The sequence below is a fragment of the Eublepharis macularius genome, chromosome 3, assembly GCF_028583425.1.
Source record: "Eublepharis macularius isolate TG4126 chromosome 3, MPM_Emac_v1.0, whole genome shotgun sequence".
Classification (NCBI taxonomy): Eukaryota; Metazoa; Chordata; class Lepidosauria; order Squamata; family Eublepharidae; genus Eublepharis; species Eublepharis macularius.
In genome coordinates, this window is record NC_072792.1 from 162,627,464 (window position 1) to 162,649,215 (window position 21,752).

General features: G+C 45.1%; 1 protein-coding gene across 1 annotated transcript in view; it reads left to right on the plus strand.

Annotated features, from left to right (window-relative positions):
* Positions 1-21,752, plus strand: part of PDGFD (platelet derived growth factor D) — a 197,511-nt gene that overhangs the window by 105,753 nt on the left and 70,006 nt on the right. Inside the window, exon 2 of the mRNA XM_054974327.1 lies at positions 17,440-17,644. Within this exon, the coding sequence (XP_054830302.1) occupies positions 17,440-17,644 (205 nt within the window). The remainder of the gene's footprint in view (positions 1-17,439; positions 17,645-21,752) is intronic.

A 21,752-nucleotide genomic window follows, 5' to 3' on the forward strand; every position in this document is an offset into this window, starting at 1 on the left:
ACATAGTGGTGAGGTCTATGGTTCCTAACCAGGGCTCCCAGGTGTCCGCCAGTGGCAGGCAAACTCCCATGGCTTTGCCCACATGCCTGCCGATCATCCAGCAATCAGCAGGAGGGGCAAGCTCCCAGAGGTTGTCCGCCACCAGCAGGCACCTCAGGAACATGTGCCATGCACACGCTTTCAACAGGTGTGACGATGTCACTCCCAGAAGTGACATCGTCACGCCAGTCGTGGGAGCACTCCTGCACTTCGTTTGGGCCAATTTGGGCCCCAAATGGGCAGAATTGGCCCCACACGGAGCATGAGAGTGCTCCCATGGCCAGCACAATGTTGTCACTTCCAGGAGTGACATCACACAGTCGCCAGAGTGCACCTGGCATGAGGTAAGTGCCAGGTCCCTTCCTCTTCCTGGCAAGGGACCTGACAACCCTATTCCTAATTCATTAGCAGATCATTGGAGAGTCTGGCCCAAGTTCACCCTGTGAGCTTTGATTTGGAAAGGAGGAGAGTAAGTTTGTGAGTGCAATAGTACAAATGACTGGTGCGGCACTGGCTCCCTAGTGAGGCAGTTCCTCTCAGTAGTGTGATCCCATAGCATGTGAGTTTACACTACTGGTCAGTTTTCACCCCTGTTGAATGCCACTGCAGCAGTGTGCTTTGTTTGTTTGCTTGTTTGTTTATACCCCACCTTTCCTTCCCAATAGGTACCGAAAGCTACTTCATTCTTTTCTCCTCCATTTTCTCCTCACAACACCACTGTGAAATAGATTAGGCTGAGTGTGTGTGATTGGCTCAAGGGCCAAGGTCACCCAGTGGGCTTCCATGGTGGAGTGGGGATTCAAACCTGAGCCTCCCAGATCCTAGTTTAATACTCTAATCACTACACCACACTGGCTCGACTAGGAGTACTGAATTGATGAAGCTCTTCACCCCATATCCAAACTACCTCATCTTATGCAGTGGAATGGTAGAGTCTAGAGGCTTATTCAGCCATTCAGACTGTGGGTTTAGTCAGTACATAAAAGAATAGATGACAGCAGCAGATTCTGCTCTGATGTCCACATATAGTTAAAGTTAATTGGTCTCCCCAAAATCTCAGGGCCAAGCTACACATGACGAATGACACTTGAACAGCAAGTGTATTTCTCCCTGTTCACTTGCCCTCCACTCAATCCACTTGCTGTTCAAGTGTCATTCGTCATGTGTAGCTTGGCCCTCAGTGAGGAATCATGTAAAGTCACCTAAGAAATCTTTTTGCAAAATGGAAGGTTGCGAGATTGATCTGTTTTGCTGGTTCAGTTTGTTGTTGCACTAGATAACACAGTTAAAATAAACATTCAAAAAAGGCTTTTACCATCAGAGGGAATGAGGTCTGGATGTTCCTAATAGCCTTAAGATCTAATTTAGAAATAACCTCTTGGTCATCTCTCTGTTGACATTCATATCCATTCCCCCTTGGTATACCCAGGGAAGTCATGGCATGCTGTTCAGATTTCAACCAATTAATTCCCTCAGCAATTGCTGTTTGTATTTGGAAATCCTTCCCCCCACCACCGCTCCCACCCCCCTTCTCTCTCTCACAAACACATGGAGCATAAAAGAGTTGGAGCTTTTTGTACCACTAATCTCTTGATAGGAAGCCAAACAGCTGTTTTCCAAGAATGACCCTGAGATACCAAGAAACTAAGCTGGGATAAACAGTACCTCTCATGTCAACACGACTTTCATATTTGTCCATCTTTCAGTTAAAGTAAAACAGCAGACCCAGGTGCTTACTCTCCGCTAGGGATGTTGCAAAACTGGATCGTGGAGTTCTGTGAGACTTTGACATATTTCTATAAGCTGCTTTAGGCAGAGGTGCAAGACAGCAATATTCTGGATAAAATAAAAAAAATTGTTGAATCCTCACAGAGGTTTGGCCAATTTTTTTTTTTTATTGCAGTCCTGTTTCCATCGCTCTGAACCCCAGATGGCTGTGTGAGGTGTCAGTGAGAACGTCAGTCCCCTGAAGTAATCTCTTTAATAACTAACCAGGCACAAGTCCCTTCAAAGCTTTTTGGCTCCATTTTGAAAATGTTTGGACTGTAAAAAAAATGCTGAAAGAAATGCCCTCTCCCCCAAACAGTGGTGACCAGATCCCCTCACCAATGACCTGGTGCCATCTGAAATGTTGTGATATCGAATTTCGTAAGTTCATTATACATTGAAAATGTGTGTAAACAGGTTTGTGTATCTTTTCTTACAAATGATCAGAATATAAGGAGACCTTTTCCCTGTGTAAGTGAGAACTTTCAGGCCCTTTTTAGATGTTCTAAATTTGTTAGGGTTGCCACCAGCTCCAGGTTGGGAAATTCCTGGAGATTTGGGGGGTAAAGCCTGGAGAGGGTAGGGTTCAGGGATGGGAGGGACATCAGCAGGGTGTAATGTCATGGAGTCCACCCTCCGAAGCAGCCATTTTCTCCAGGGGAACTGACCTCTGTGACCAGGAGATCAGTTATAATTCCAGGAGATCTACAGCCACCATCTGGAGCACTGCTTGTAGAATGTATGTATATCAAGGAGAGGAGAAGAGATGCCACAGCAGCAATTTCTGTCCCCAACCCAAGCACATTCATTTGTACATATGCACCATGCGTACGATTTGTGTACATGTATACAATGGGGTTTCCCCCCCCCCTCGTCTCAGTTGTGCAGAGAGAGAGAGCCCGATGCATACGTTCCAATGAACATATGTGGTTAGATGTGAAGCAGCTTGTCACTAAGAGCCAAGCTACAAGTGACGCCTGACACAGGTTGGACACTTGTCAGTTTCCCTCAAGTTTTGATGGGAAATGTAGGCATCCTGGTCTTGCAGCTGTAATGGAGAGCCAAGCTGTAAAACCAGGATGCCTACATTTCCCATCAAAACTTGAGGGAAGCTGACAAGTGTCCAACCTGTGTAAGGCATCACTTGTAGCTTGGCTCTAGTTCCTGCCTCCTTGCATATGCAGATGTGTTTCACTAGCTGAGAAGGCATGAAACGTAACTCACCTGTTAGAGCAGGCAGTATAATTCATTCTTTAGTTTAGCCGTCACTGAGGTGTTAAGCCTGTGTCTGGGTGAGACCACTTCAGAATGCACGTAGGGGCCTCATCGGATGGAAAGGCCCACCTTACTAAAAAGAAAATTACTTTCAATATATTTATATCCTGCCTTTCTTCAGGGCCTCAAGGTGGCTAACAAAATACTAACAGGCAAAAGGTATAATAAAGCTCATAAAATTTCCATAGGACATGCCACACACCAAGCTTTGGATAGCCACCATTAGAAACTATTTCAAATATATTCTTCCAGCAAGCTGTACTATTGTGCTTGAGCACCTGCAATTTCAACTCATGTTGTGTTTGCCAGTTGCAAATGAGTGTTGATTTTTCACGGCGCAGTTCAGCTTGAGCCTGTTTGGCAGGTTACTCAAACAATGTGGTACTGTGCGATCAGCAGCATGTCGTGCATTCACGTTCCCACACAGTCTGAGGGGAGCTCTACTTTTTCTCCTCCCACAGACCAGTTGTCACCATGTGCCACCACTTCACAGCCAATATAGAATGAGCAGACGAGCCAGTCTTTGATTTATAAATAAGCACCATGTTTTCACAATTGTTGAAAATGGTATGTTCACTAGACAAACATATTCTCTGTGAAGTTTATGGCATCTGTGGAATACCTGGACAGGTACCTGGAGGTGGTAATGGAATGGATGAGGGCCAATAAACTGAAGCTCACTCCAGACAAAACTAAGATGCTGCTGTCTAATGACAAAGCTGCTCAAGGACTAAGGAGTCAGCCAGTGCTGGAGGGAGTTGCCATTCCCTCAAGGAAGAGGTTCATAGCTTTGGTGCATTTGTTGAGTCCTGGCCTACAGTTGGAGTCCCAGATCTCCTCTTGTGGCACAGAACATCTTCTACCAGTTTCTGTTGATACACTATATTAGATATTGGACCTTGTGCTCAAGTGATTTCAACCAGGTAGTGGTTTCAGCTCATGAGAGTAATGTTATTGCAAGAGAACACTGTTGTGGCTCCCGGAGGAGCCAGATATAGACACCTCAAACTACACCCCCTTTCAGTAACGCCCCCAATAAGAACACAGGCGCTGGGATCCTTCATTTGCATGCACTGAACAAAAGGTAACACATTTACAAGGCAGCAATTGGCTCATAACCCAGAGGAACAATTGGCTGCTGCTAACCCTAATTCTCAATAGGATTGGATACTTGAGAAGCCCTGTCTTACTCGAAGCTAGCCCAGTACATAACACACTACCTACATCCCTTCCTTGATAGGTGTGATCTGGCCACAGTCATCCAGGCTCTGATTACATCCAGGTTAGACTACTGTAATGCACTTTACATGGGGCTGCCTTCGAAAACAGTTGAGAAACTTCAGCTAATCCAAAGTGCAGCAGCCAGGCTGTTGTCAGGGCAGGACAGAGGGATTGTATCACTCCAATGTTAAAAGATCAGCAGTTGCTGCCCGTTTGTTTCTGGGCACAATTCAAAGTTCTGGTTCTTACCTTTAAAGCCCTAAATAACTCAGGGCCAGGGTCCTTGAAGGACCACTTCCTCCCATATTGTGCAGCCTGCCAGTTAAGATCTGCCTCACAAGCCCTGTTCTATGTGCCCCACCTTGAGAGGTAAGGTGAGCGGCAACCAGAGAAAGGGCTTTTTCAGTAGTGGCATCTTGCTTGTGGAATGTCCTTCTTCTTGAGGTTCTCCTAGTACCTGCATTGGTTTGATTTCACACTTGGTGTTCTCTAAAGGTTATCAAGAGGTTTCTCAAGGAGATCAGCAGTGCCGGGAAAACTTCCCTGAGATTGTTTGACCACCCTTACGAATCTTTCACACTGGCCAACAATGGACCCTAAACAGGCCTAGCTAGCACTCCATATGTACTGCCTGTATGTCCCAAAATATGTCCACAAGGGTTCCTTTGCAAACCCACAGCAGTGTCTTGGTAGACTCGGCAGTTCAGAAAAGGGCTACAGGGCATGCCCAAACCCGCCTCTGATAAATCACTATCTGTACACGTATACATGAAGCTGTCTTACAGTGATTCAGATAAGCAGTCTGTTTAGGTAGCATATCTCCAAGGTCTGAAGCAGAGATTTTTGACATCACCTTCTACCTGACCTTTTTAGCTGAAGTTGCCGGGGATTGAACCTGGGACCTTCTGCATGCAAAGGAGATGCTCTGCCACTGAGCCACCGACTCTCCTCACGTGCTCTTGGGGTGGCTTATAGATGCTAGAGTTTATCTTCCATATTTTTATGCCATTCTTCCTCCAAGAACCTCAAGGCAGCAGAGCAAATTCTCCCCTCCCTAGCTTTAACCCAATGCGGTAGTTACGGATCATGATGGTGACTAGCCGTCCAGATGGCCTTTGTGGCTGATTGGGGATTGAACGTGGGTCTCCCTCTTCTCAGCATTTCATTGGGTATTACAATGGCATTGAGCTAAAGCAGTTATTTGAAACTGAATTGGCTTGTCCACACAGGAGAATCTGATCACAAATTAATCCTGTTGCTCAAAGATGGTACAATATCCAATGATGTGTGGACACAACATAAAAACAACTACATCTCTCTCACACACACACACGTGCTCGCGCGAGCACATTGTTCTTCAGGTTCAATTTCTTCCTTGGGATCTCGAAAATTAACTTAAATTTCTGAACAGGGGAGTGATGATGGCATCTCTAGAGCACATAGATATAAATACATGCACATGACCACTTTGGCAATTTGCAATGTGCAGATTTGTTTCCCGCACACTATAGCTATAGTGTTATAATTTTGAACTCTTATGAACATATTGCAGGATAATTTTATTCTTCTAGTATTTCTTCAGCCCCAGGAACCAATGTTTGGCTTTTAAATCAGTGGAGTAGATGTGACATAGTAGTGGGCAAATTAATGTACTTTTCATCAGGCACAATATAGCCTTTGGCAGTGTGGAATGAAGGGAGGGAGAGCTCAGGCAGCGATCCTTGTTGAAAAACTAGGGGTGTTACAAGCACGTCCTTAGTTTTTATCTGGGGAATGATGGAGAGAATGCATAATTTCAGCAAGGCCAGCAAAAGAATCACACCAAGCAGTGAAAAGAAAATCCATTTTTTAAAAAAAATCATCTGGAAAAGCCATTAAAGATCCAAAGCTCCATCCAGAAGCCAAGCAAAAGACTGTGAATAAAGTTTGTTCTGGAAGCAGCATGCAGTATAGTTCAAAACCTCAATAAAATAAGTAAAGTGCTGTTTTCTCTTCACTCCAGTTGAAGGATATACATCAGTGATCTCTGACCCTTCACAACTACACCCTGTGGAAATGCATGAATACTAAGCATGTTATTTAAAAAAAAGGAAAAGAAAACTTTAGTCCTTAATTCAGTGCTGAAATTCAAAACAGCTGTACCACCTTGTGGGATTTTTTGTGTTAGCAAAAATTGCCTTTTCCCAGTGCTGTGGTTCTGTGCAAGAGAAAGTTTTTCAAAATGCACATAATAACAGGGTTGATCTCCCAATGGATAAAAGCTATATTGTCAGCCCTACAGTGGAAGATGCTTGTTACACAGGAAAGGCATTGTTGGTTATTTCTTTAGATTTTTTTTTGTCCCCTGCAACCATCCTAGAGGTTCTGGGAGGTTAATAGCAAATGTGAATCCAACTTGTGTAAAATAAACATGGTTTTCAAAATAAGCCATCTCTCTTGGTTGGGATTAGCCATACTAAGTGGCTGTAAATCATGGGCGGGGGTGGGGGGTGGGGGTGAAAGGGCCAGCAGCCATTTAAAAGCAAACAGCTTTTCCCATGTAAATTAGAGATGCTTACGGCTCTTGATGGATTCGCCAAGCACATGCACTAAATATCTGTTGGGGGAATATGAACATACAAGTATATGCACATAGTGCTTTCTCCATGCATGCAAGAATCCAGAAAAAAACAGTTACCAGTTCTTTTGGAGAGAGCCATATCTGTTATCAACATTATTCATACTCTAGTAACAAAGCCCGTTTGGAGAAAAAATACAACAGGCTCTAGAAAGGGCAGGGCAGGTGGGCCAAGCATTGCTGACTCCACCACAACCTGATCCCTTCGATGGGAGGGCAGGGTGGCTGGGCCTGACATTGTTGCCTCCTCTGTGGCTCAATCTGGGCAGGGGGAGGGCAGGGCCAGCCAGGCCTGGCCTGGCATTGCCCCCTCCCCAGTTCCCTGATCGGGGCAGGGGGAGGGCAGGGTGGTCAGGTCTGGCATTGCCATTGGTGGGGGGAAGGGCCCTGGAGCACCTCTGTGCTCTGCAGTGGGTCAAATTGGGCCTGCTTTGGGCCAAAATCATCCTACTGTGGTGCTCAGGAGAGGATGGAGGCCAGGTCTACCTGTCCTGCAAATCTATGGCAGGTAGATCTGGGCTCTGTGGATCCAGAGGCCAAGTCTACTCACCTTGCAAAGTTATGGTGAGTAGACCTGGCCTCCACAGGTCTAGAGGTCAGGTCTATTTGCCTTGCAAAGGTATGATGAATACATCTGGCCTTCGCAGGTCTCCCCGTGCCCCGCCCCCCCCCCGGCGGCTGATTGAGGCTTGGAGGGGGAGTGAAGGCAAGCCTCGCTGCCCCCTGTGGGCCCCCCCAACGTGTTTCCAGGTCTGAGAGGGAAGGCTTGGAGAGGGAAAGGGCAGGAAAGCCATGCCCCCCCCAACAGTAGTTAGAGGCTTGCCAGGAAGGCTTGGGAGGGGAGCGCAGGCCAGCCAACCATGGCCCATTCCGGCTGGCCCAATCAGGGCTGAGGAGGGCGGAGCCGACCTGCGGGCCCTTCTGAAGCCCCAGAGGCTTGCCTGGACTGCGCCTGTGCCAGTGAGTCATCGGAAATACGCTCACAGAATTATGTAGTAAGATGACAGTGAATTGTGGGTGGAAGTTGCTTCCGCAGTGCTGTCCTCTATGAATGTTCAGTGTGTATGGTTTGAACATGTTAAAGGGACTGTAGCCTTGCAAAGTGGTAACCAGATGTCTAAGTGCCCTGAGCTTGTTTATCCCCCAAATGTTGAAGGCATGTCCGCACTAGGGCTGCTGGTGGGCCCCCACTCCGAGCCTCTGCCTCCCCCTCCCCACCACTCATGTGGCTGGCGGGGGAAAAGGCCCTGGGGAATGGGCCCAGGAGGCAAAAAACCTCCTGAGTCAGCACACAATGGGTGCACTCCCCATAGGGACGACGATGTCGCTTCCTCAAGTGATATAATCATGCCCAGTGGCAGGCATGCTTCTGTACTTCACAGGGCTGATGAGCTCAATGTGCACACATGAGGAGACCACCAAGGTAAGTGCCAGGTCCCCTTCCCCCGCCAGGGAGATGCACCCTGAAGAAACACACATTCTCTATGTTTTTATTCATTTCATTTATGTTTCTTATAGTCCGCCTTTGAGGTACCAGCATTGGCTTGGCAATTGCCAGGAGATTTTGAGGGTAGTGCCTGAGGGATGTGGAGTAGAGGAGGGGAAAGTGCGACCTCACTTCTAGGTGACACTCTAGGAATTTCTGCTAATCTTTACGATAAATACCCTAGAATAGTTTTATGTGGGTTGCCATGTTGGTCTGCAGCAGGGCTTTTTTCCTGGGGAAAGAGGTGGTGGAACTTAGTGGGTTGCCCTCGACAAAAATGGTCACATGGCTGGTGGCCCCGCCCCCTGATCTCCAGACAGAGGGGAGTTTAGATTGCCCTCCGCGCCACTCCAGCGGGACCACCAGCCATGTGACCATTTTCAAGAGGTTCCAGAACTCCGTTTCACAGCGTTCCAGCTGAAAAAAAGTCCTGGTCTGCAGTAGAAGAGCAGGATTTTACAGATTGAAAGTATTCTCACAGTATAAGCTTTTGAGGAAGAAGGGAGCGCGGACTATCAAAAGCTTTTTGGTCTCTAAGGTGCCACTGGACTCAAATCCTACCACAGAACAGACATCCCCAATGTGGCATCCGCTGACATCTTTCCTGTCACCCACCAAGTGTTTTTTTTAAGTGAGTAGGGCCAGGTGGAGCTTTAACCCAGCAGTGTTTCTGATTGTGAAGATGTTTTAAAAGTTGTTTAATCAGTTTCTGTCACCACAGCACAAGACTCTTCACTGTGTCACTGAAAGTAAGCTATTTTCAAACTGTATATTCATTATAAAAGGCACCCAGTTAAGCAGAGCTTCTGCCAGAAATGTTGGAGAGGTACTATTAGAGTTATTCATGACTCCAACCCCTGACATTGTATGGCTGGTCCTGCCTCTTGGGGCAGCCATTATACAGTTAGCTCTACCTCTTGCAGCAGCTGCTTTATGGATGAACCCATCTTTTTGTGTCAGAATTCCAAAGTTGTCCCCAGGCTCAAAAAAAGACCCCTGTTATAGAGACATGGCAAGATTCCAAGAGCATCACTATGGAGGCCATTTTCAGACATTTTTTTCCTCCTGGCCAGTTCCTTGAGGGAACAGGATTGGGGCTTACCCATCATGGGGGGGAAGGGGGGACGGTAAGCATAAATGCACATGTCCCAGGGAAGTGTGGGAAACCTTGTGCTTCCAGTTCCTGTGCAGTAGCCACATTTTAAGGATACTCATAGCCTTTATCCAGACCACTTTCCCCAAATGTTCAGTGCAACTCACACAAGGTGAGCCCCGTGGCGCAGAGTGGTAAGCTGCAGTACTACAGTCCAAGCTGTGCTCACAACCTGAGTTTGATCCCGGCAGAAGCTGGGTTCAGGTAGCCAGCTCAAGGTTGACTCAGCCATCCTTCTGAGGTCGGTAAAATGAGTACCTAGTTTCCTGGGGGTAAAGTGTAGGTGACTGGGGAAAGCAATGGCAAACCACCCTATAACAAAAAGTCTGCCAAGAAAACATCGTGATGCGACATCCCCCCATGGGTCAGTAATGACTCGGTGCTTTACCTTTTACATAGCCTTTATCCACCTATTGCTGGGAATTGTGCGGTCACAGTTGGACAATTAATGCACAGTTGGACAATAATGCACAGTTGGACAATTCAGTCCAGTCTTTTTGTAGACAATTCTAAGAGGTGAGCGGTTGTGCAATGGGAGTGCCAACTTATCTGGAAGAAGTTTCCTGAGCGTGGAGGAAGGTTCTTCCAGTCTATGGTATGATACAGCCCATTATTTTTAATTTCCGTTTTGTATCAGTTGTGTACAAATGCATCTAGCATACCAACAGCATAAAAATGCCATATAAGAGACAACTAAATCAATCAGGAATGCCAGCAGCAAAAATTAGTGCAATGAAAAGCCTCACGACAACCAGAAAAAGGAAGAGAAAAGGGAATATTCACACATGACTTTGCCACCTAGTGTGAGTTGCACTGAACATTTGGGGATAGTGGTCTGAAAAGGCTTTTGATTAGTTAATCAGTAAATAAATATCCATCACAGCAACTGCAGTTCGGCCCTTGCATTTTCTGTAGGAGTCGAGGTATGAACAATTTACCTTTAAAAGGAAAGGCATGAATGATTTGGAACACCGGCACTGTAGGATATCCTTTTCCTTATAAGAGCATCAGTGATGTAATGCAGAAATCATTGGCTGTGATTCATTGTATTGTTTAGATCTTTTCTCTCGCTCACTCACACACACCAATGTGCATGTGAAGTTTACCAAGGGAAATCATTCTGCAGTTTGCAATTGCTTCCTGTTCCCAACAAGCTGCATCCAGTGATGTAATTTGCCGTGTTGACCACAGAGCCCCCCATGCAATCTGTCAGCGTTCCTTCTGATTTACACAGGGTTCTTGAACACAGCAAATAAAAATCCTGCTTACTATGGGGAAACGACATGGGGTGGGGGGAGAGACGGTGGGGGGGAGAATGAGCAACAGAACTAGCTGTACAAATTTCAGTTCATTTGACATGTCTTGACCCAAAGATGAACTGTTCTGTGGCATGAATTCAAAAATGCTTTTGTGCTCTTGACTTGGAGCTCTATGGGCTCGACTGGTTAGATCTTGCTAGCTGTCAAAGCATGGAAAATGAAAGAATGTTTTTCTGCAAAAAAAACAACAACTTGGAGGTGGAAAAAGCTGGAAACATAACAAAACATTGACTGATGTCTGTAGGGGAGTTAATGAAAAGGACAATGAGGAGGCTGGCAAAAAAGTAAGGAAGAACTCCTGAAGAACAACATTGGGGAGCTCAAAGCTTCTGTCTGGAAGCAGTCTCTGTGGATGAGCCCAGTGTGGGATTAAGACAGGAACACGTGAAGCTGCCTTATACCGAAGCAGACCATTAGTGCATCAAGTCAGTATTTAGGCTTCTCTGACTGGAAGCAGCTCTACAGGGTTTCACGTTGAGGTCTTTCACCTCTCTGATCCTCTCAAGTGGAGATACCAGAGATTGACACTGACACTTCCTGCATGCAAAGCAGTTCTCCTACTATTCAGCCATCCCCCCGCCCATGCAAGCCAGCCCTCCTTTGAAGAATAAGCAAATAGACAATTGTGAAAAATGGCCCCACCCAATTCACACTGAAGTTTCCACACACTCTTTGTAATGGCAGGGCCTGTGTATGAACTAGGAGAGGGGTTCCCAACCTTTCCGAACCTCTGGGATCCTTCGGAATTTTGACAATGTAAGGTGGGCGCCACCACAAAATGGCTGCCACAAAATGGCTGCTGCAGGTTACATTTGGTCACACAGTAAAGTTCTTTGGGCTGTGGTGGCAGCTGCTGCCAAAGCAATGTTTTTAAAAAATCTGCACAGCCAATCAAATCTCCAACCACCATTCAGAAGCCTTGCTGGACAAAAGCCCCACCTGGCCCTATCCACTTTCTAAAAACTATTGGCAGATGTCAAGAAAGGTGTCGGTGGGCACTGTGGCATCCACAGGCACCATATTGGAGACCCAGAAAGAGAATGTTACAGACTTGAGAATTAGGTCTTTTCAAGTATTACAGCCAAATATACCCCATATTTTTTTAAAGTTACACTAAGAAGAGTGTAACTCTGCTAAGGATGGCATTGTCAGTGGCCCATATTTCTTGTCTAAGGCTTTAATATCATGTGGATTGACCTCATGATCTGGAGAAAGCATGAGTACACAATTAAACAAGTAATCTTCCCAGTTTGTACATATTAAGTATTCTTAATCTAAATTCTGCAGATCCATCAGGACAGGAGACTGGAAAAATAAGCTACAGAATCCAGCCTGCACTTGTTTTTCCTAGTCTTCTGAACAAGGGGCTTCTAGCTCAGGTTCAATCATGTGTTAAAGGATCAGGTCATGGGTGATTTGACTCACTCTTCCAAAGAGGGAAGGGTGCTGACTCTTTGGTTCAATACAGGCCATGTACTTCACCAGTTCTTGGCTGACCGTATGCAATACACAGAAGTCAATTCTTCGTTTTGGCATGTAACTTGATTCTATATTTGTCTGTCTTCTTTTTAGCCTGCCTACAAAGCACAAAACTTTCCATGCTGGTTCAGCAATGAAAATTGTGCCAATGGAAACATATCACTTCATCTGTTTTCTGTTTTGTATTCTTACACTTTATCCCATGCTTCATGCTTATTCAGTAAAATTCAGCATGATCCAGTTGAAATCAATTAGATATAAATGTGCTTAAATTTAAGGTAGTTCGTGGCATCCTTTTTTTCTCTCTAGAAGATTGATTTACATATACTGACTTGGATCCTTCCAGAAATTTCCATGGAAAACCTTTCTGATAATGGAACAGATCTTCCTTGCCCCTCTTACTTCAGCCCCAAATTATCTCTAAAATGGGACCACAAACAGTGTGACAGGCGAGTCACAGTAGAAAGGAGGATTAGCGAAAATCACCCTCTCGGTTCATGGAAATTTTCTGTTGGATCCAAACCACTGTTCTGCTTTCTTAAACTTTATCAACTTTTAACTGCGCCATCATTTTATTTGTCTTTATGTGGCTGTTAGATATCTAACGGAGCCATCCTTCAGGTGCATTCCAGTCTAAGCCCATTGAAATAATGTGCTTAGACTGAAATAACTTGGCGTAGCATTTCATTGCTAAACATAGCTGGTACTTGTCCAGGGTTTAGCCATATCAACTAAAAAGAGGGATTTAAATTGTTATTCATTAATGTTTTTATTTTGGCCTTTATTTGCATTTCCCTGATAAACCTTTTCTTGTTTAAAATCACCAATTTTATGCTTGGATGTCCCAGATTAGCCTAATATTGTCAGATCTCCCGAGCTAAGGTGGGTCAGACCTGGTTAGGATTTGGATGGGATATCACCAAGGAAGTCCAAGATCACTGTATAGAGGCAGGTAATGGCAAACCACCTCTGTCTCTTGATGTGAAAACTCATTGAGGGGTTGCTATAACTCAGCTGCAGCGTGACAGCACTTTACTATCATTTTTAGTCTTTGGGAATGGACTGGGAATACAGAACATCCTGCATTCATTAAAATGCAAAGTATATAGACTTTTGCAAGTTTCAACACTCTCTTATTTTGGCCTTTCTACCAGGAGTTAAGGAGGCAATAGTCTAACCACCTTGCTATTGGCCTCTAGTAAAAATATGATTATTCTTGTGGTTTTGAAGTCAACAGGGAGCAGGACTTCGAGTGTCAAGATCAACGACAGCTGGCATCAAGGGTCCCTAAACTCCCCCCACCCCCACAAATATTCAGGAATTTCACTATTAACTGGAGAGGCTAGAGACTGAGCCAGGATCTTCTACAAACATGCAAGACATGCTCTGTACCACTGAGCTGTCTCCTCATGCCATCCTTCCTTACACTTTTCTAGGGCTCACCAGCTCTAGCATTTTCAGTGAATTCAGGGTTTCTGTTTTTCTTGCACAGAAAAAAAAACCCTTAACTTGATGTCAATATTAACAGACAATTATCTTCCCATTTCACTTTGATCATAAACATTGGTCTCGCCACCCCCCAACCCCCACCATACTTCCGAACACTACAGCTTTCTCCGTAATCCATTTCTGTTTGTTTCTTACATGTTCCAGTGGGGGAACAGGAAAAGAAATGAAAAGGAAAAGGTACTTCTTGCTAAGAATGAAATCACGGAGGCTCTTCTAACTTGACCCTTTAATATATTGTGTTTGTTTCCCTACCCCTTACACATATGCATTATTCAAAAGCGAGACTTGGTTATTTCAGAATTCAGTCAGACCACTGTGTCTTCAGCATAGACCTGAGGTCGATGTGCATGTGTTCCCAAAGCAAAGAACACAGGGCGAAATCTTCCTCAGCCAAGCAATGAAGAAGGATGATACTGAGCTTATCTGCTATGTGGTGTGGGAATGCTTTCCATTCTTAGCTGGGAGGATTAACTCACGCCACCTTTCCCCCTCCAAACATTGTAAGGCTTAGTTAAAACCTACATTGCCTCTGGCATTTTCTTAGCAGCAGGCTAGACCTCAAGTGTAATTGTACCTAAAGAATGGTACATTTACACTTGTACCTAAAGAATGTAAATGTACCTAAAGAGACTGCTGAATTGCAACTCATAACAAAGCTCAAGATAATGCATCCACCTGGACTGAATCGAGACATGGACTTCCTGTCTCATTGCCAATGCTAATTTCTCCACTCCCACTACCCCTCTGCATACTCCACCCCAATCACGCCTGCCATTGTCATGCACGGCTATTATCATTCGGCTTCTCACTCTTCAAGATATAAGGACATATGGACTCACGTCCTAGCTGTACCTGAAGAAGTGAGCTGTGGCTCATGAAATCTCATACCCTACCACAAATTTTGTTAATCTTACAGGTGCTACTGGACTCTTGTTCTTTTCTACTCCTAAAGAATGGGTTGATGAAGGAAATATTTCAACCTGAATCACAGGGAAGGATTAAAGTGATCTTAGCAAGAAATAAGCTAGTTGTTTAAATGTTCTAAAATGAGTTTGGGGAGCGAGAAATAATGAGCTGTAGGATGGTAGACAGATCCCAGCCAGCACTGAGATACTCCAACTTGCCTGGCTGGTAGTAAACATGGCTGAGTTGCAAATGAAGCAGTGCAGCTTGTGGAGTCAAAATGGAGCTGGAGGCTGTCAACCAAGGGGTGAGGCAGCTGACAACAACCCACTTGAAGAAACAAGTCACAGGACAGACCCCAATGCCCAGGGAAGGACAGGGACCAAGACAAGCCCTCCAACTGGCCAAGAAGGTGAGCGGTGCCCCAGGGCAGGGCCTGAAAAAGGAAGCCAGGAAGGAGAATGGAGCCAAGCAGGGAGAACTACATTTAACACACAACAGGTTAGCATGTGTGTCCTGCAGGGGCATTAGATATTCTCAGTCAGAAGATAATTGTCCAATTAGTCAGCAATTCCAAATGTTTGGATGACTCACCTGGAAAGGAATATTTTCAGTATCATCTCTATAGCGACTGTAACATATATTTTGGGTCTTAGTACGTATTAAAAAAATATAGAACAGGGTGAGGTAATATAAATATTGTTATTATATCTTCTTTACTTTTTTAAATGTATGTTTTCCAGATCAGTGGAAATTCTTCTTCTGGTGATCAGAGGAAAATTAAAAAGCAGTTTGGGTTCTTAGTTTTTCCTAATTACTCTGAGAACAATGGTGGGAAATAATGATGGGAAGTTACTGAGCAGACAGATGTCAACTGAATCCCAGTTCAGTTGACTTAGGCCAAAGGGGTAATGATTCATGACTTGGGGCGTCTTTTAGGAACAACAACAAACAATCCTGGGATACATTAATGACTAACAAATGTGCTGTGCCCTTGGGTTGTTTTTTCTGCAACAGAATAGCATGTTCTAGAATTTAGGGGTAAACAACAGGTGATGAGTCCAGTAGCACCTATAAGACTAACAAAATTTGTGGTACGGTATTAGCTTTCATGAGCCACAGCTCACTTCTTCAGATATGAGCTGTGGTTCACCAAAGCTCATACTTGACCACAAATTTTGTTAGTCTTATAGGTGCTGCTGGACTCTTGTTCTTTTCTACTGCTACCAACAGACTAACATGGCTACCTATCTTGATCTAACTGTTGATGACTATCTCCATTTTCAAGGTGTATAGTTGGCCACTGCTGGACACTAAGTTCTGGTCTAGATGGACTCTTGGTTGATCCAGCAATAAGGCAGTTCTTATGTAGCCAAGTGTCTTTAAAAACTCAGTACATGGAAGCACATCTCTGCCTAAATTCTGTATAACCTTAGTAAGACAGAGGGAAATGGGGCTTTGAATATGCCTTTGAAGGATGTCATCTGCTCTCCTCAGTTTTAGGCATCAAGTATAATGTTCTAATGAAGAGGGGAATTTCCTTTTTCCAAAATTCCCTTTTTTTCATATAGACTTTGATTACTCTTATACTCTTTTTTTTCTTTTAAAAAGGGATTTCTCTTTCATTTCTCTTTGAAGAGGCATCATCACTGCACCCTTGCAGATGTTTTATGTGTCATACCACAGGGTATGTAACACAGGGTGGTGCTTATAAAGGAACACAGGAAGGTTTGGGAAGACATTGTCTGTCTCTGGACATCTGCTGAATGAAATTCTGAAAATGACATGTCTGGGGATCCGGTCATGGATCCACAAAATGTCATTTGCCATTCTTCTGACAGCGGATGACTCATTATGAGAGCCCTCATCCAAAAGGCCATCCCTTTAAGTAAAATGAGTAACCAGTTTCCTGGGGGTAAAATGTAGGTGACTGGGGAAGGCAATGGCAAACCACCCCATAAAAAGTCTGCCAAGAAAACTTCGTGATGCAACGTCCCCCCATGGGTCAGTAATGACTCGGGGCTTGCAAAGTGGACTACCTTTACCTTTACCTAATACTATGAAACAGGGAATAAAATGACATAGGCCGTTTCCATACTACCTTAAAAAGCAGCAGGCTCCCAAAACGCTGGTGGCTTCTTTGTGCGATGTTTTCTTTAAAACGGATGTGGGACGTTTTTTCAGCTCATATCGCGCGAAGAAGTTGCCAGCGTTCCAGGAGCCTGCCGCTATTTTAAGGCAGTGTGGAAACGGCCATAGAAAAAAAACCCTCACAACTTCCAAAGAAACTCCCAGCAACAATTAAATACATTCTAAATTATGTTGGCAGAAATCAATAAAAGTTTTACAGGTAAAAAGAAATAACAGTTCGAATTACCATAAGGCCTACTATTTTGAATAACTCACTGGACTTTATTGATACTAACTAGTGTTTAAAATTTCAGCATGTTTCCAATTTCTTGCGATTAACATTTTAGCAGCTAAGATGAAATCTAAAATTGTATTTACATGCTTTTTATTTACATAACCATGTATTAAGCCAAGGAGAATAGAGAATTTGAGAACTCCTGTAACAAGCTGTTATTGTTCACTTACTTTGAATCTTTCTTTCTTTGCTCTCCCTCCTGTTCTGAACCACATACTAATTTCTAAACGTTGTGATTCCTAACAGAGAGCAATCACCTCACAGCCTTGTACCGGAAAGAAGAAACCATCAATATCCGGGGAAGCGGCCACATCCACAGCCCCCGTTTTCCAAACAGCTACCCCAGGAACTTGCTCTTGACGTGGAGGCTGCTTTCGCCTGAGAATACAAGAATACAGCTGGTGTTCGATAACCAGTTTGGACTGGAAGAGCCAGAGAATGAGATCTGCAGGTGAGTTGGAGGCAGGGGGCCGGGTAGGAAGTCACCAAAAAGTTATCATTATCATTTATTTTATTTTTATTTTATTCAATGTATATTCCGCTCTCCCCACAAGCGGGCTTAAAGTGGATCTCAGGTGGTAATAAATACAATAAAAACAGATTGCATAAATTAGATTAAAACATATTAGCCAGAGCAGCCTGTCTAAAATGGACAGTGGCGCCCATAATCCATATCGACAAGCATTAAGATACATCTGTGGGGCAGGGTGGCCAGCTACCAGATGACAATAATTTTGGGGACAACACTCTCCCCCCCGGTAGGATGCTGGTTATTCAGCCCGCCCGCCTCAGCTCCCGTATGTCTATCTGTCCCATATCCCATCTATGTCTTACAGGCCCAGTGGAAAGATAATAAATCCAGCTGGGCCTGGGTTTCCACAGACAGAGATTGAGGCCTAGACCAAGGAATCCCTGGCCCTAGTTGAGGAAAGGTGAACCTCCCTAGAGCCAGGAACCATCAGGTGATGTTTATCTGCCGAACGGAGCAGTCTCTGGGGAACATATGGTGAGAGGCGGTTCCGTAAGTATGCTGAATCATTGTAATAAAGACGAACAGCCAAGACGAATTCTTGGTTGGCACATTTAAGGAACCCTGTGGGACTTCTATTTCATTTCACAAGATGGCTGGTTATCAGAGTTTAACTCCATTCTGGTTGGCATCCTTCCCACAAGCAGAAGCCTCTTTCTGTGGATGTAACTGATTACCAAAGAGTGACTGATAGTTTGACTTCTAGAGGCCATGGGGATGACCTCACCTGTTAACTATGCAAAGACTGTCTGAATTACCTCTGCAAACAGCACTGCGAAGACCAGGCGTGAGTTTTTAAATATACACACACACAATTCACATTGTAAAAACAAAAATCACATTGTAAAAACAAAAAACAGAAAGAATAAGCCTAACTGAAGATATGTGGATTTAAAGATTAGATAAAGACCACACAGCATATAAGTATACTCAAAATAGACAACTAAAATGAAGTAGAATTTCAGCTCTTGTGGTGACTTGCTTACCTACATAGTTCGAAAGTTATAGCACATCAATATATGTATCTCTGGAGCTAACTACTCATGGAACAGGATTTCACCTCCCTACCCCAGTGCCTTTCTTCTGTGGCTGCTTTTTTTAAAAAAAATCTTAAATTACATACCAGAAGATCCTATGATGGATCCTCAATGTCAAATGTAGTTTGGACCTTAGTAAAGGTCATTAAATGGTTCACTTAAGTAAGAAGGATATCCTGGTACAGACATTCTCAGGGCTACCTCTCGTCCTCACTTTGCACTCGGAATATTAATTTGTACATTGCAAGAACATCCCAAGCTTTTGTTATCTTGCAGCAGCTGAAGTTAAGATAATTCAGGATAGGTCTAGGTCTTTCACTGATTTATTTAAAACTAGCAACAAAGCCTGTTGTGTGGAAAAAATACAATGGGCTCTAGAAACGGGCGGTCAGGCGGGCAGGCATTTGCTCCTCCTCTGTCACTGATTCCAGCTCATAAAGGAGGTTGGTGGGCATTGTCATCTGCTCCATGCCTGATCTGTCTGATCTCGGCCATGTGAAGGGGTGGTGGGCTTTGCTCCCTGCTCCATGCCTGGTATGTGCTGGGTGAAGGGGGGCATTGCCTCCTATTCTGCACCTGACTACAGCTGGGTGAAGGGGGATAGGCATTGCTGCATGCTTGGATCCTGACTCTGGCAGGGTGAAGACAGGGAGGGCATTCCTGCCTGCTCAGTGGCTTATTCCGGTAGGTTGAAGAGCGCAGGCATTGCCTCCTGCTCTGCTCCTTATCCTGGCTGGTGAAGGGAAGAAGGGCATTGCCTCCTGCTCTGTGCCTGATTCCAGGTGAAGGTGTGAGGTAGGCATTGCCACCTGCTCCACTACTGATCCCAAATGGGTGATGGTGGGGGGTGGGCATTGATACCTGCTCCGCCACTAATACCAACTGGGTTAAGGCAGGGGAGGGCATTGTCACCTGCTCCACTTCTAATACCTGCTGGGTTAAAGCATTGCCGCCTTCTCCACTCCTAATACCTGCTGGGTTAAGGCAGTGGGTGGGCAAAGCTACCTGCTTTGCTTCTGATCACAGCAGGGTGAAGTGGGGTGGGCATTGCCAAGTGATCTGCTCCTAATACCTGCTGGGTTAAGGTCAGAGGTGGCATTGCCACCTGCTCTGCTCCTAATAACAGCTGTGTTAAGGCAGGAGAGGAAATTCCACCTGCTCTGCTCCTAATAACAGCTGGGTTAAGGTGGGTTAAGCATTTCCAACTGCTCCACTCCTGATCCTAACTGGTTCAGATGGGGGTGGGCATTGCTACCTGCTCTGCTGCTGATACCAGCTGGGTTAAGGTGGGGGTTAGGCATTGCCACCTGCTCCACTCCTAATATCAACTGCATTAAGGTGGGGGTGGGCATTGCCACCTGCTTCACTTCTAATACCAACTGGGTTAAGGCAGGGAGAGGGCATTGCCACCTGCTCTGCTCCTAATACCAGCTAGATGAAGGCAGGGGTGGGCATTGCCACTTGCTCCACTCCAAATATCAGCTGAGTTAAGTTGGGTGATGGGCATTGCCACCTGCCTCACTCCTAATACCAGCTGGGAGAAAGCATCGCCACCTGCTCCCATCCTGCTCTTGGCCTGGGCTTCCCACCATGACACGTTTTCTGGAGTGACATGATGCCTTGCCTAGGCTTCTCTCCATAGCAGCACCCTCTGGTGGTGCACCAGGGTATAGTCTGAAATACGCTTATTCAATTATATAGTAAGATTTGGTGCAACTAGCTTCTATGCCTGTTTACTCAGATTTAAATTCTACAGGGTTCAAGGATACCTATTTTATAGGAAGTGGATTTAAGAATACATCTCAGATGGAGCCGGCAGATCATTTATTTATTTATTTATTTATTTATTCCCCACAACAGGCTGCCCCACAATAGCCTGCCCACCCTGCAAACAGGCTCAGGGTGGGTTATAACAGCATCAAATATGCATAAATAAAATCTTCCTATAAAACTAGCCTATAAATCTAAAACATCAATTAAATAATGCAAACAATTGATGATGTCCACAAGCACATTTAAAATGTTGCAGCTGTAGCCAGCAGTGCGATAGGTGGACAAAGATCTTCCAAAAAAGTAAGCAGAGAAGGAAGGGGGCGGCGGCAAGAAGACGGTGCCATCATCACCTCAATCATAAGCCTGGCGGAACATTTCCATTTCCCAGGCCCTACTTTAACCGTGTATCCACAGCATCCAGGTCCCTGGCCCATGTATCTGGTGCATTATCCAGCCGGCCGTCCTTAATCAGATACACTTGGGTGTCCTTAGCATATTGATGACAGCCAGGCCCAAAGTTTTGGACCATCAGAGCAAGAGGGTGCATATAGATAGTAAACACCATAGGAGAGAGGATTGCCCCTGAGGAATGCCACATACCAAAGGGTTACACAGTGACACCCCTTTGTCCCCAGCTGTGGAGGAAGGAGGTTAGCCACTGCAAGGCAGTCCCTCATATCCCCACGTCGGTAAGGCAGTAGGCCATAAGAGCATCATCAGCCGTGTCGAACACGGCTGTTAGATCTAATAACAACAGCACTACCGACCCACCTCAATCCAAATGTTGACCATCCGTGAGGGAGACCAGCACCATCTCCATCCCATGGCCAGGGCAGAAGCCAGACTGGAACGAGTCCCGGGTATAGGAGTACTCCAGGAAAACCTGGAGCTGTTCAGCCACCACTCTCTCAGTTACCTTACCTTCTTTATGAATGCCTGCAAAGCCCCTATGCTTTCCTCCACACCAGGGGCCAAAAGGCAGGAAATAAATGCAGTAAGGAACTATATAGGAAATAAATGCTGTAAGAAGCCAGTGTGGTGTAGTGGTTAAGAGCGCGGGACTCTAATCTGGAGAACTGGGTTTGATTCCCCACTCCTCCACTTGAAGCCAGCTGGATGGCCTTGGGTCAGTCACAGCTTCTAGGAACTCTCTCAACCAAACCCACCTCACACAGCCCAACCCACCTCACACGGTTGTAAACCATTCTGAGTGGGCATTA